General features: G+C 38.3%; 1 protein-coding gene across 1 annotated transcript in view; it reads left to right on the top strand.

The window, feature by feature from the left end:
- The first annotated feature begins 3,723 nt into the window (after positions 1–3,723).
- LOC122807770 (protein ATP6V1FNB-like) overlaps positions 3,724–15,186 on the top strand; it is a 313,824-nt gene continuing 302,361 nt past the window's right edge. Inside the window, exon 1 of the mRNA XM_044078791.1 lies at positions 3,724–4,286. Within this exon, the coding sequence (XP_043934726.1) occupies positions 3,875–4,286 (412 nt within the window). The 5' untranslated portion in view covers positions 3,724–3,874. The remainder of the gene's footprint in view (positions 4,287–15,186) is intronic.

Here is a 15,186-nt window from a genome sequence, read left to right on the forward strand (position 1 = left end):
TCCAGTGTTTTATTTTCGAAGGGCAGAAGCTGGCATTCATTCATTTTTTTCTTGCCACAGTATATTATGCTTCTTATTTTTATGTTCACACCTCAATAGTTTTTCACCAAATGACTTTACCTGGTGCCATGAATATATTAATAAGATGCATGCAGACAACATTCTGTAGTGTGCCTTTCAGTTCCAATACTTTTAAAGCACCTTAAGGCACAATATTACTGTCTGCAGCTGAGTCTAACTTAACTTCAACATTTTGTTTATTAACTCTAAAGCTCTCCTGTGAATAATCTGACTTGTACTCTTGCCTCACTGTTTTGACACATTTTCAGACTTCACTGTATAAACTCTTTTCACAGTAATAGCACCAATAAATTGCTTTTTCATGTTTTTGTTCACAAATGTGCAGTTTCTTCTGAGTACACTTGTCTTCCAAACATCTTTGGACCTAAAAAGCATCTATGTGAAACTGATAAATGCAGATGCTTCCACATAGCTAGGATTGGTGAATTAAATATCATAATACTTTCTTTAGGTATGTGTCTCTCTTGCATTAGTTTATCTATCAGATTCAAGGTTTTTTTTTTTGTTGTTTTTTTTTTTACAAGGAAATTACACATAGCAAGTTACCTCTAGCTCTGTTTTGCTTTTTCATACCCATTCAGGTTGTAAAGCTATTTGGGCTTAAAATGTATAGCTCATTTACTGTGTGGTGTCATACAGCCGCAGTCTTTCCCTTTCCTAAAATTGTAAACATATTAAGCCTTTTGTAATGTAAAGATTAAGAAGCTTGTTAATCACTGAACATTAGTTCATTAAATAGCTGAGTTTTGCAAGTCAAGAAATCTGAATTGGTGATCAAGAAAGGAAGGTGGGGAAAAACAGTACCTGAAACTTACAAAATATCAATTTTTAAAGGCTGTGTTTTTTATGTTATCTCTTCACCCTTCTACAGAAAAGTTAAGGTTGGTGTAACATATTTGTAGAAAACAAGTATGTAAGAGTGACTATAAACAAGTCACTGACATTTTTCTGAGAATTCTCAGACTTGACAGTATTTGTTACTACTTCTATTGTAACTGATTAGAATTGTGATCTAACAAAACAGATTAAGGCATTGTAATCTCCTTCAACTGTGCTTTTACAGAACACAGTGAACAAAAAATAGCTTTTCAAGAAAACAAGATCACATCAGGCTGTTTGCCTGAAAAAAATTAGTATTGTGCTACTGGCACTTTTCAATTGTGTAGAACTTCATCACAGATTAAAATATATGTTTTTCATGTTCTGTCCATAATTTCCCTTTAACTATGGGTTTGCAATTTTATTTGCTCTGCAAGTATCTACAGCAATTCATAAGGTCACATCTGCTTCTGTTAATAACCTGCTCCTTGTTTGATCATTTCTTCTGAAACAAGCTATTTTCTCTCTAATTAATGAATGGTATAACTCATCAGATTCATAGCATTTGACTTGATTCTTTAGTTCACTGACATAATTGTCTATAGCCATTATCAGACTCTGTGCCTTTGTAAAGAAGAAATTGCAAATAAATGGCAAGCATTTTCCAGATTCCAAATAATTCTTGAACTTCTTTTTGCTGCTATTTTATATTTCCCCCTTTCTTGAAAAATAAATGACAAATAACATCTAGGCGTCTTCTCCAATTTTGGAGCTGAAGGAGCTGGGAAGGGAGTGTGGGAAGGAGCAGACAAGCATAGATTCATCCATTCCTGCAGGGTGTGGTTTCCTCTCTGATGATGCAAGTATTGCTGTGATCACACAGAAGATTACCATTAAATTTGAACTTCTATGGAGCAAGAGTTAATTGATGCTATGTACCACCCACATCAGTTAGAGTAAAACAAATGTTTCCAGGCTATATGACAGGCTTGGACTGCTATCACCATTGGCCAGTTGGGAGCTATAGTAACACTGCTGGACTGTTCTTCTCTGTATTTTTCTTTTCATGTCCCAACTGGCCAGTGGTGGTAACAGTCCAGCCCTGGGGGGAAGAGCCTTTGCCGTTTAAGTTAAGAGCACATGGAGCAACACAGGGCAGTTGATAGTCAGCTAGAAATGTACAGATAGGGGCCAAGGGATAGAAAAACAGGACTGATTTTCAGAGATGTCAAGAGACATGACACATTATACCTCTTTCAGGCTTTTTGGTTCTTCCATTTGTAGTGTGGAATAAACTAAATTTCTAGATCCAAAGTTTCCAGTGTTCGGCTAAAAGCTTAGTCTTTCAGCCAGTGCATGCAGCTTCATCTATCACCAACACAGCAACTGTCATATTCAGTTGTGTTTGTCTATTGAAGAAATTCAGCTGACTGCAAGTCAGCACTTAAAGTGAGTGGGGGTGGGTTGGGGTCATCCTCTTCCCTAAGAACCAGATTCATATCCTATGTAGATTGCCTCAAGGCTCTCTTAACAGAAGGTATTCTGTCTCCTGCAGGCCGTTGAGGGGAGATCTATATCTGGCATACAAGGTATTGTCATACCCCACTTTGATGGACCTCCTGCATACTCTCAAAACAAACAGCACCAGAATTACCCATTCTAAAAAATGTAAACCTTGCCTGTGATATAAATAGGACCTGCTGGAGAGACAGGTATGCTACGTATCTCAGAGACTACCCCTTCTCTGGAAACAGGCTCCCCATCCATGTGAAGCAGAATTCCTCCCTAACCCAATTAAAGTGTAATTTGGACAACTGGATGGGGAACAGGAAATGCATCCCCAGTTTGGCACCTAAGTCTCTTATGGACACAGGCAGCCTGTAAATGGTTCATCTTTCAGGCCCCTGCTTGTAAATGTTTCACCTCCCAAACTCCTGCTTACACTCATCAAGGGTACCAGAGCTAGTTAGAGCTTTAGGATGCATGGTTACGCTTAAAAAAGCCCTTGTGGTCATTAGCCTAGTAAACAGCTATGAACCTATGATCGACATTTGAGGGGTGTGACTGAAGTAAAAGGCAAATGGATATGCCAAAAGCACTTGCTTCCAGAAATATTTCAAAGAACAGATTACTTAGAGCTTCCTCTCAGTGAATAATTGTTGAATCCAAAATTGTTGCCCCATGAATTCAGAATATCTATGGGTGAGTCCAGCAAAAACAATGTCTTTTGGCTTTTCCCAGTTAGGGGTCACCATAGCGGATCACCGGTCCACAGATTGAATGACAGTGGTGTTTTTACGGTGTTAAGTCATCAGCCCAGCGCCCAATCTTCACAGAAGACACACACATACACACATTCACCTACCTGCACGTCTTTAAAACTCACTAGACCACAGGGAGGACATGCAGACTCCGCACAAAAGGAGCTCCAACCGAGAATCAAACCAGAGAACCTCTTGCTGTGAGGCGATCTATGGGTGAGTCCAACAGCACCAATTCAAGAGCAAGCCATTTATATAATTTCAGCACAAAGGGAGTGAGGTCTGTATCTACATGGAAAGACAAGAACAATCTGAATTTGCATTATTATTAAATATGGGTATCAGCCTATGACACTTAAGACGCTGATTTTACTTGTCATTATTTCAAAATGATAGTATTTGCTCGTATTGAAATTGTATTGTTATTTATGAATTTCAACGTGAAAGGTAATAAAAAGCTTAAAAAAATAATAAAAAATATATTTAGTGCGCCGTTTAACCTCCCACCCCTAGAGGGTAATTCTGAAAATTTAAAGCATCAGAGGACCACGTAAGTGTCTGCTGTGAGCATAACAGTAACCATAGCAACAGTTCGCTCCAGGAGGTAAAGGACTGTAGTCCAGTTTGAAAGGATAGTATTAAGAGCAGACCGTTATTTGACTTGGTCAGATATTTGCTTCCTCTTGATTTACAGAAGACATTTAAAAACCGGTATGAGGGACTTTTTTACAACGCGTGGCCAAAATTGGTGGAAAGAGGTTATTGAAAAAGAGGCATACACAAGACTGACTTGGAGAGCAAAATATGGACAGGCACCCAGTACAGTAAAAACAGAAGTGCCGAAAGTTCAGCCGACAGCGAAACGAGTGCTACCAGTAATCAATTATCCAAAATATCGAAAAAGAAAGGAACAAGCTCCGCAGCTGCAAGTTTCTGCCTCCTTTAAAGATCTAAACGCAAGAGACATGAGACCCGTGACGCCACAGACTTTTAATTTACTTTATCAGGGCTTCTCTAAAGAGGGAAAGGGACGCTGTGAATATCTACAAAGAAGAAAACAGAAGGGCCCTGAAGAAAAGTTTGAATACCCACTCCTAAGTTCTTGGATATATGGGTGGAGGCTAGGTAAGGCGATGTATCCTGCCAAACCTTCATTTGTTTATGAAAACGACATTTGCACAAATAAGCAAAGGACGTTTACTTATTCAAATTAAGGAACGTTTTACTTCTGTCTGATTACAGAAAGGGGCAGCACTAAAGATAAAGCGTCTCATCTTTTTAGCACTGGAGGTGTACAGAATGTCAGATGCGCCGTTTCATTGCTTATTTCTTTATTTTCTTAAAACACATAGTATAATTACAACAAGAACGAAACACAGTAGTATTCTCTTTCAGAAAGTTCGAAGTTTTCCGTGTATTGACCATATAGACATGGCATAGCTGCACTTGTGTGACGGTTTATTTGCTATGCCAGATGACCGAATGCACAACTGTTGCAGGTGCATGTTATGGTAGTGGTTATTTCGCGCCATACCTGTCAGTCTGCACTGCAGACTCTGCAGATATTGAAAGTAGGTATAAAAGCTCTTGAAAAGTAAAGTACATTGCTCTAAATTAGCATACATTTGAATACTGAAAAGTACTGGAATTGCGGAACAAATTCAAAAAGATTTCTTTAGAAAAAAAAACTAAGAGATAAAAAAGTAAAACTATAAGCTTATTATCTAAAAACACAGTATAAAATATGTAGATATTAATTGATGATATTGTAAAAAAAAAAAAAAAAATCTACATCTCAAAGTATTTCATTTTTGCTTCTGAAAAAGAAAGTACAGTTGCGTAAAAAACTTACCATCAGGGTAGATGTCCATGCCTTCACCACAGCAGTATTCCTTACTAATGGAGATTCCCTGCCATGAAGCCCTCCATCTGTCCGGTTTACAAAAGTCTACCTTTGCTTTAAGGTACACTGTACGTCACCTGCACAGTCCTTGCGTAAGGTAGGGCATAAAGGTGACATTCAGGCGTACCATCATCAGAACAGATTGCCTCAGTAGGAACAGCAGTCCAAGGAAAACCAAGGAGAATCTGCACAGCCAGGATGGGAAAATAGCAGGGGATGGAGGGAGGGAGTGAATACTGCAGTGGTGAAGGCAAGGACATCTATCATTCTGGTAAGATTTTACACACCTGTACTATGTCCTTACATTCACCGCAGTATTCCTTACAAATGAGAGAGTGCCACAGCTCAAAGAAGAAACCTTGGAGGAGGAAGTAGCAGAGGCCTGTAAGAAGTCATGAAGAATGGCAGCAACAAAACCAGCTCTAACTCTGGAGATACCATCCAACTGGTAATGTTTGATAAAGGTATGCACAGAAGTCCAGGTAACAGCTTCAAGAATAGAATTAGTGTCTAAGCCTTTAAAAAAAACATCAGAAGATGCCACAGCTCTAGTGGAATGAGTCTTTATAGAAGAAGGAAGGCTATCGCCATGAAAAGTGTAACAAAAGGAAATAGCCTTTGAAATCCAAGTGGAAATAGTTTGCTTGGAAACAGCCAGACCTAAAGACCTAGGATGAAAGGAAACAAATAACTGGTCAGACTTTCTGATAGCTTTAGTTTTATCCAAATAAAATCTGAGCTGTCTATGCACATCTAAGGTATGCAGTACCTTCTCACTGTCAGATTCAGAAAAGCCAATAAACAGAAAAGCGGTAAAAAACAAAATGGAAGTATGCAACAGACCAGTGGTTAAAACAGCATTAGGACTGGTGGCAAAGAAGTTCTGAGGATGGTATGCTTGAATGTCACCTTTATGCCCTACCTTACGCAAGGAGTGCGCAGGTGATGTTCAGCGTACCTTAAAGCAACGTAGACTTTTGTAAACTGGCCGGACAGAGGGCTTCACAGCAGGGAATCCCCATTAGTAAGGAATATTGCAGTGGTGAATGTAAGGACATAAATAGAGCTGTCTTTGTGGTGACAAAGAACCACTGGACTGGGTTAGTGTCTTTGCATGCTGCTTAGAATATTAAGGCAGTAGTGTAATTTCACAGCTGCGCGCTGTCACCATAATCTTTTAAACTATCTAATAGTCCAGTGTTCTCTTCTCCAAATGAGAAATATAAAATAATCTGGGCAACTAATTAGCAGCACAGTATCTGAGTATCAATATCTCTCACTTTCAATATAAATGTGTGATACAGCTCAGGAACACAAATTTTGAAAAGTGAGAAAATGATGCAAAAATATGTAAGCATATTGTCAAAGCGGTGCAGAATCTGCAGACTTTGACAGAGGTCACTGCAAAAGTGTACCTCACAAAGTCAAGTCTTTTTGACTGAGATATAAAATGTGTACCACTAGTATATTACTTGATTATGTAGTATGGTGTCCTGTTTGCTAAACAGTTTCACATTGTGTGTGATTGGAGTGAGTGCAGAGTTGGGGGTAGTGATTAATTTTCTTACTTTAAGGAGTAAACCAAGCCTAAAGGTGGGTAGAGTTGAGAAGTGTGCAATGTTCTAATCAGTCAGGGAACATGCTATTTAGATTTGGATTTAATTTTAAACTTTTATTTCAGATAGTTCAGTGAAATCACTAACAAAACATTCATTGAAAACTGCTTGAGCGGCAATATACTTCTCTTCCCTTGAAGCTCTCATTTATTGAAAATGCATCTGGCAACTCAAACTACAGGAGACCTTATGGGATTTACACTCAGTATTTAGTGAAACACTAATTACTGACTATTTGAAGGGAATTCAAAAGACAAATGTGTAATGCATTTGTTAACAGGCTGGGGCAGCCCACTGGATGCAAGGTTTTCATTTTCCCTTTTAACACTTGGGTAAGAATTACAAAGAAGACAAATGAAGTCTGAAAAGCATGGCATAGGAAGCAGCTCATTAACAGCTCATAGTCTTATTCATCTACAGTACCCACGGTGGTGTTGCTGCGGTAGCGTTGTCGCCTCACAGTAAGACGGTGTTCGGTTCGATTCTCAGCTAGAACGTCTTCTGCGTGGAGACATGCGTGAATGGGCGCACCTTCGTTGAAGATTGTGCGTCAGGGCTGGTAACTCGGCATGTAAAAATCAACTACCAATCATTAGCGGACCGGAGTTCCGCTGTGGCGACCCCTAACCGGGAAAAGCCAAAAGACACAACACCAAGTCTTATTCATCTACACTAATTGCCAGACAAACTAATGTATAGTCCAAACATACCCCTGAACCTCTTAGATTAAAAAATCTGGAAAAGGAAAAAATAGTGGGGATAAAGGCCCCAAAATAGGGATAGATGTTAAATATTGCTCTTCTTGGAATAAGAGGGTGTACATTTGCATACATTTTCTGAAGGAATCACAATCTGAATCTCAAATGCCTATCTTCATTTAGTGACTTCAGTCCTCAATCAGTTTTCTGGAAATCCGACATTTTATGAGGAACAGACCAAAAATACGAGACAAAAATCTGGGGGGTTGAGAGGTATGAGTCCAAACAGTGCATTTCACATCCTTGTGCCTGCTAAAAACAAAAGTAAATAAAGGAATTATATTCACAGTTAAAATATTAATATGAAACTCATGGAATTCATGCTCTCCAGTTTACAAATACAAATGCTGTCAGCAGTCAAAAAACTAGGAAGTCATTGACCATAACCAAAGAATGTTGCTCATATGTTGTTCCTGTTTACTACAATTGATTCCTTCCTTTACACCATAACTAGTCTGGGATACAGGAATCAAATATTTACACACACACACAGCCATCAATTACATCCCGCTTATGACTAAGAACACATCAGATGCTTACTTGTAATCAAATTAATGAACTAATATATAAATAATGGCCTACAAGTGTACTTCACCTTTGTGCTGTGAGAACTATACAATGCAACTGACCTTCTAACCAAAATCCAGAGCATATTTTAAATATGGATCTTGTATACTTAGAAAGTTGCTGCCATAGCAGGTTTTGCTTGAGCAAGCATTTTTTTTTTGCAGAGTATAAAGTCTGAAACTCATGTTTGTCATTATTTAATGAACCCAGACCACAACACTGTCCAGAAAGCCACAAATTTTATAAGTAACAGACCGAAACAATCAGTGACAGTTAAGAACTGTGCCCTCTGTGTACCTCCACACATATCAATTACAGCTACTTGTATGACAGTGCACCTTTAAATATATGTTTGATATCAGGTGACCGAATAAATTCATAAATAATAGCTCAGAAATGTATCTCAACTCACTGCTGTCATTACCATTTAGTGCAACTAATTGGAAACTCTTCTGTTTCCCTCTCCTTAGCTCAAGAATCAGAACTCACATTTCTGTCATTATTTAGTGACCACACTCCTAACAATTTGGCCCAAAGCCATGCATGTTGCAAGGAACAGACCAAAATGCATTTTTTTTTTTACTAGGCAAACCCATTGGACAAAGTGCCAATTTTTCTGGGCTGACCTGGGAGCACTGCCTGGTTAAGCAGCTTGTTGAAAGTCACACAATAGACACATGGAGGTGGCAGTATTCCAACTCTATAGCTTTCTACTAGAGGAAGCAGTTAATTGAGTGCCAGGCATCATTAATTCACTTAAGAAGTTAACAGAACAATAACTGGTGGATGGACATGCATTTTCTGAACAGTAATAACTATGAAAATGTAATGACTGGCATTACTGACTAGCTGTAATCCCCATCGATCTACAAAACAAAAAGAAAAAAGTTAACGATGGACAGGTCATAAATATGAGGCAAAATCAGAGTTACTCTGCAAAATTGGAGGCAGATAAGAGGTAGACTACTCAAATTCACTTAAAATGTTAACAGAACAATAGTTTTGCATCAACATGCATTTTCTGAGCAACAAAAACATGAAACTAATACCCTGCACTGCTGACTGACTGTAAACTTCAGTGATGTATTAGAAAATGAAGAGGTCAATGAAGTCCTGGTAGTTGGTGCAGAGTTAAGGCTCTAAGCTGTTAAGTCATCTGCTTCATGTAGTCATCAGTACAAAGTTTGATTATTTCTGCTTCCATTTGCCAAATGTGTATTGCCAAGTGTACTTGATAACAGCTTAAATGGAAATGATTTTTAATATGCATTTTTCTGAGTAATAAGAGCCATGAAACTCTGATTTGCATTACTAGATCTGATTCTCAGGGATGTCTTTGGGTGTGAGGCAAGGTCACACAAGCCAATCAGGGATGTCCTTAATACTGCTCTATTAAGTTTCACCAATACTATAAACCTCATCAAAAACAATAACTACATTGTCTCTGCCACCTTCATTGATATGTCAAAAGCCTATGAAACCGTATCTCACCAAATCTCAACAAACTTGCCTCTCTCAATTTCAGCTCCAATACTTTACACTGGTTTCACAACTATATTTCCAACCGCAAACAAGCCACCATATGGGAAAACAATCACTCCTTTCACCCATCAATGGTGTCCCACAAGGCTCTATTTTAGGGCTGTTTCTCTCTATTATTTTTACCAATGATCTTTATGCTGCAGCTGCAGCTGCACCTGCCTCTGTCATTCAATATGCAGATGATGCTTCCCTTATTTGCTCTGCCCCTTCCTTAAATGAACTCTAACAAAAGTCTCAGACAGCCCTCCATAACATTGAAAAGTACCTATCAGACCAACTCATTTTAATACGGTTTAGTGTATAAAAGAATCATCTTGGGGAGGAATGGGTATTCACTGGGAGGAAGACTGGGCCAGTAGTAAAACAAACTGTAATGCTGCCTGCACCCTCATAGAAAGTCCGAGCAAAGTCCCCTTCCACCTCTTTAAGAAAAGTTTTGTATTTCTAGTACAGTCTGATACTTAAACTTTAAGGTTATTTCCAAGCTAGGACCAAAGTTCAACTTGTATCATCTTAACCCCCCCCCCATTAAATAGAAAAGGATAGGATCCTGCAACCCCCAACTATTGGCCCAACTATTTAAAAAGCAAAGCATTCCTTTCAGAAGTCCAGCTAGGATAAAACAGATTTCTTCGTCCATTGAAAGGAGAGAGAGTGAGGATGCAAATGCCAAAATGTTTTGATCAAATTTGTCAAGTGAGAGTGTATATGTGCCGAGCCGAGATCCTACTTAGTAGAATCTGAGGGTATAGAATACAGAAGGAATCGCAGGCATCTTCTTCCGGTGTCTGAATCAATATCGCAGCTTTGTCCCTGTGATACAGTCTCTAGATCTTGAAGCAGCCCATTTGATGTACCTCTTGAAGGACATGTCTCAGTACCTATTCCCATTCCTGATGATGTCCCTGAACATTCATTAAAGACTGTCTCTGTTGCTAAACATAGTTCTAATTTTTATGTCACATGATCAGGTCATATTTCTAGACCTAGTGTAAAATACACAGCAACCTGGACATGATTGTTTTATTTATTAAGGATCATTTCTGTACAATTGCAGTGTCAGCAAATGTTAGAACAGAGCATGTGTTGTAACTTTAAGAAGCATTTCAAAGTGAGGGCATATGCAGGCAGCAGTGCCATTTTGAGAGAACAGCCAGAGTGTTAACATGTATGAGTGTGGTAGTCAGTCTGTTTATAAGTTTATGTAAGTTTAAGTTAGTAAGTCTCAATCCTAATGTGTTTGTATATAATAAAACTGCTTGGACTAAACCCGCAGCTATTTGTCTGTTTTATCCTGACCAGACGAGTGACAGACTGGACAAGCAGTGTACACCTTGGCTCGAGATGATTGTCACTGTTGAAGTGACACCCCAACCCCATGTAAAAAAATGGGAAAAGGGGTTGAAGATGGCTGGATGGTAGTGGAAATAATTTGTGAGTTATTAAAGAACAAACGAAAAACTTTGTCATAACCCGGAACTAAAGGACAAAGAAACTCCACTACTGAACTGAACAACCACTAGCTCACCAGCCACTATCCTCAGTAAACTGAATAATGACTAGCTCGCCATCCACATTATTGGACAAGCGAGTGGGTGTGTTTGTTCATAGAATGTTTATAATTGGGGAGTGTTACTTTTCTAATGGTTTTGATGATGTCTTGCTTGTAAAGACGAAAGTGCTTAAACATTGATCTATTGTGTGTACTCAGATTTTTATAAAGGATTCTGATACCACTGAGAACTGTGGCTGGTGAGCTAGTGGCTGTTCAGTTCAGTAGTGGAGTTATGAGAGAAGATAGAAATTTCTTCTGAAAATATAACTAAGGAGTGCGATAAAACTAAAGTGGAGTTTAAAAAGTAGGGTGGAAATGAAAGAGAGAGATCGTTAAGAAGCAACAATAATTATTCAGAGGGACAAACAAATGTTAAAGTTTTACAGAACAGGGGATTCTCACAGAACAAGAAGAGGAGGAATTGCAGAATGCTAGGCAGAGAATAAAGGATTACCTTGTAAAATGCATGAGTTTAGAAAGCTTGCTGTTAAGCAACTGTTTTTTCATGATAATGCCAGAGCACAAAAACTGTTAGAGCAACAACTCGGGCAAGTAAATGTAGAAAGGGTTGTTGCCAAGCTTAGGGAGCTGATAACAAGAGAGGTACCAGAAATATTTTGGAAATTTTATGAAATTCTGTATAAAGCAGAGAAATATGTAGATCAAGAAAAGGCAGAAAAGGAAATGTTTATGGAAGAATGAAATATTCCAAGGTTAGAGGTAGAGGAGGCTCAATTACTAACTGGATAGGAGGAGATGAGATAAAAATGATGATATATAACCAATCCACAGGAAAGACCCCAGGGATAGATGGTATGCCTGTGAAAGTTTGAAAGCTAGGAGGAAAAAACTGATAAAGATGTGGAAGAATTTTATTTTAAGAGGAGAATCAGGAATATCCTGGAAGAAAGCAGTAGTGACTGTAATACCTAAAGATGGTAAAGACCCATCAGATCCAGCTTCATACTTGGGATTTTCAATCTTAAACAATGATTTTATTTATTTATTTTATTTATTTATATATATATATATATATATATATATATATAAGAAAAGCTCCACAGTAGTATACCACAACAAACAAACCATAATACAATACAATCAATAGTACAATACAATAACAAGCAATAATACAATACAAACAATAGTACAATGCAAGTACTGGACATTTTTATATGCCAAAAACAAACTAAGATAAGGAAGATAGAAGTTCTGATAAGAAAAAGTAATAGAAGTGGGAAAAGTAATTAACCTGGAGAGTTATTGATTATAAATTGATTTATCTATAATGGCTTAAAGAATGGCAAAGATGATGTCAAAAGTGATAGATATGGAGCAGTGTTTTTTTTGTGGAGGGGAGGCAAACACTTGACAACATTAACAGAACATTGATGATCGAGAGGAAGCTGAATTTAAGAAAATACCACCATTGTTGGTGGGTGTTGATGCAGAGAAAACATTTGACAGAGTAAGCTGGTGGTGTATGAGCAGGGCAATGGAAGCATTTGCATGCCATGATCAAATTATAAGGTTGATTAGGTGAATATATGAGGGATCGGAGGTGAAAATTAAAGTGGGTGTGTTCCTCGCTGATAATTTCTGTTTGAGCAGGGGAACCAGGCAGGGTTGTTCTCTTTTCCCCATTGTTATTTGCACTATATTTAGAACCATTGGCAAAGAAAATAAGAGCCTCAGAAATTCAAGGCTATAATTGGTATGGTAGTCAAGAAAAGCTGGCCTCTGTTTGCAGATGATATTATTTTATACATAATAAAACCAGAAAAGGACATTTCAGTGTTGTGGAACACTTTCAGGCAGTTTCACTTTTTGGGATACAAAATTAATGAAGCTAAAACAACAGAAATGGCTGTAAATTATGTACCCTCACATGAATATTGTTTCAGCAATATCCATATTTATGGGGACATGATAAAACAAAGTACTTAGTAGTGTGGATTAAAAATGATTCCAGTGTGGCAGCTGTGAGGATAGGCGGGAAGAGACTAAACAAAAGGTAACTCAAAACTGAGAAACTGGAAGCTCTGTTAAATGGATATGGATAGCAAGATACAAGCAGTTGAAATGCTTAGTCCATTTAATTTATACACAGGTCATGCATATTTTTATCAACCAGAGGAGAAATTCTGCATATCAATTAATAAAGAGCTGAAGGATTTTTGTCTTGGAGGGGAAGATGGCAAGAGTCAAATGGGATAAGCTGATTTCCTGCAGAAGAAGGAGATTTTTGGGATTACCTGATTTGAAGGCATATTTTAGCACTACATGGTTAAGGCTCCTATACATTGCACAAGCAGAAAGCTATAATTCAGAGCGGAAAGGGATGATGACAAAACAGGGGGGGCTCAAGAAACAAGAAGAGACTGGGATTTTGAATGCAGATTATTATTATTATATTTATTATTGTTTGACATTTGTTTATCGGGAAAGTCTGACTGGGTGGGTTCCCATTTTCAGTGGAGGCCTAGGAGAAAACCTTCAGAAACAATTAGCATATTACATTCACTTATTACAGAGCAACAGTGAACATTTTCACGTACAAGAAAGAACATACAATAATGCATAGCAAATAATTTTTACATATATTAGATGGAACATACTCCTTATTGATATCTAATGTCTGTAATATGAGACAAGCGGTCTTTACAATTATGATTCACCTTTCCTCTCTAGGCTTTCGAATATTAGCTATAACATTGTCTTCCCCCATAGTGCCTTTTTTAGGCAATGCCAAACTGAAAGTACTTCTGACATAGCAAATCAAAACCAAGAAAATATAAATGTATTACTGCTCAATGCTAGGAGTCTAAACAAAAAACTCCACTCTCTAGAAGCTCTGTTTACCCTAGAGAATCCTGATGTCTGTGCAGTCACTGGGATATGGTTTAAAGCCGTGGAGAGCACACCAACAGTGCAAGGTTGTAATGCCTTCCACACATTTAGACCAGCTACTACACAGTCAGGGACTAAAGGTGGAGGTGTTTCTATTTACATAAAAAAAATAAATATACTTCGAGGCTGGTCAAGCAGGACAATGCGCTTGAGCTGCTCCATATTCAAATCACCATAGGTAAAATACAATATCACTTCCTTGCCAGCTATAGGTCCCCCTCTTTGACACAGAAAACCCATACCATGTATTTAAACTTATTAGAAACATAAACCATCCAACTCAATAGCATATTCATGAGCAACTTTAATTACCCTATTATTAACTGGGAATCCTCTACGACACCAAAAGTACAGACACAGTGATTCCTGGATTTTGTAAACACAAACTCCCTGAACCAGATAGTTAGTACACCAACTGGGGGTGTAGCCATACTGGATCTGGTCCTCACTAATATAGGAGAGTGCTGCACACCCCCTACTGTAATGTCTTCCCTGGTAAGGTCAGACCACAAAATGGTCTCCTTTGAAGTAAAAATAAAACCTAAACCCCCAACTAAACAAGGAATATTCAAGAACTACTCTAAGGTACCCTCCTACTATTAACTGATAATCTGGCAACATTTCAAGCCCCCATAAACCCTGAGAACACTGCCTGCTGCCTATACAGAACTGTTCACAGAAACCGTGTACAAGCATATTAATAGCTGCAGAGAGGCAGCTGTACCCTCCAAGAAAAAAGTACAGAACTAATTAAAAAAAAAAAAACAGCCACCCTGGTGGAATCCCAAAATCAGTAGGCTGTATAACAGAAGGAAGAAAATCATCGCAAAAATTAGGAAGTGCAGCACCTAGTAGGATAAACGTACTCTCATCAAACTAAACAAATATCTCAGAGAGCAAATAAAGATTACCAAAGCCAAATTTGAGGTGAATTTGGCCTCTCAGGCCAAGGACAACCACAAGGCATTCTTTAGCTATGTCTGCAACCCAGTTTGGTTTCGTCAAGGGCAGATCATGCCTACTCGACCTGGTGGGCTTCTTTGAGAAGGTCACCAAAGCAATGGATGTGGACAAAATGGTTCACACTGTCATCCTTTACCTGGCCAAGGCATTTGACACAATACCCCACTCGGCCATTGTTGACAAACTCAAGAGGTTAGGTAAAAACTTGTGT

This window comes from Protopterus annectens, chromosome 7.part1 (assembly GCF_019279795.1).
Source record: "Protopterus annectens isolate FY-2018-M chromosome 7.part1, PAN1.0, whole genome shotgun sequence".
In the NCBI taxonomy this organism is placed as follows: Eukaryota; Metazoa; Chordata; order Ceratodontiformes; family Protopteridae; genus Protopterus; species Protopterus annectens.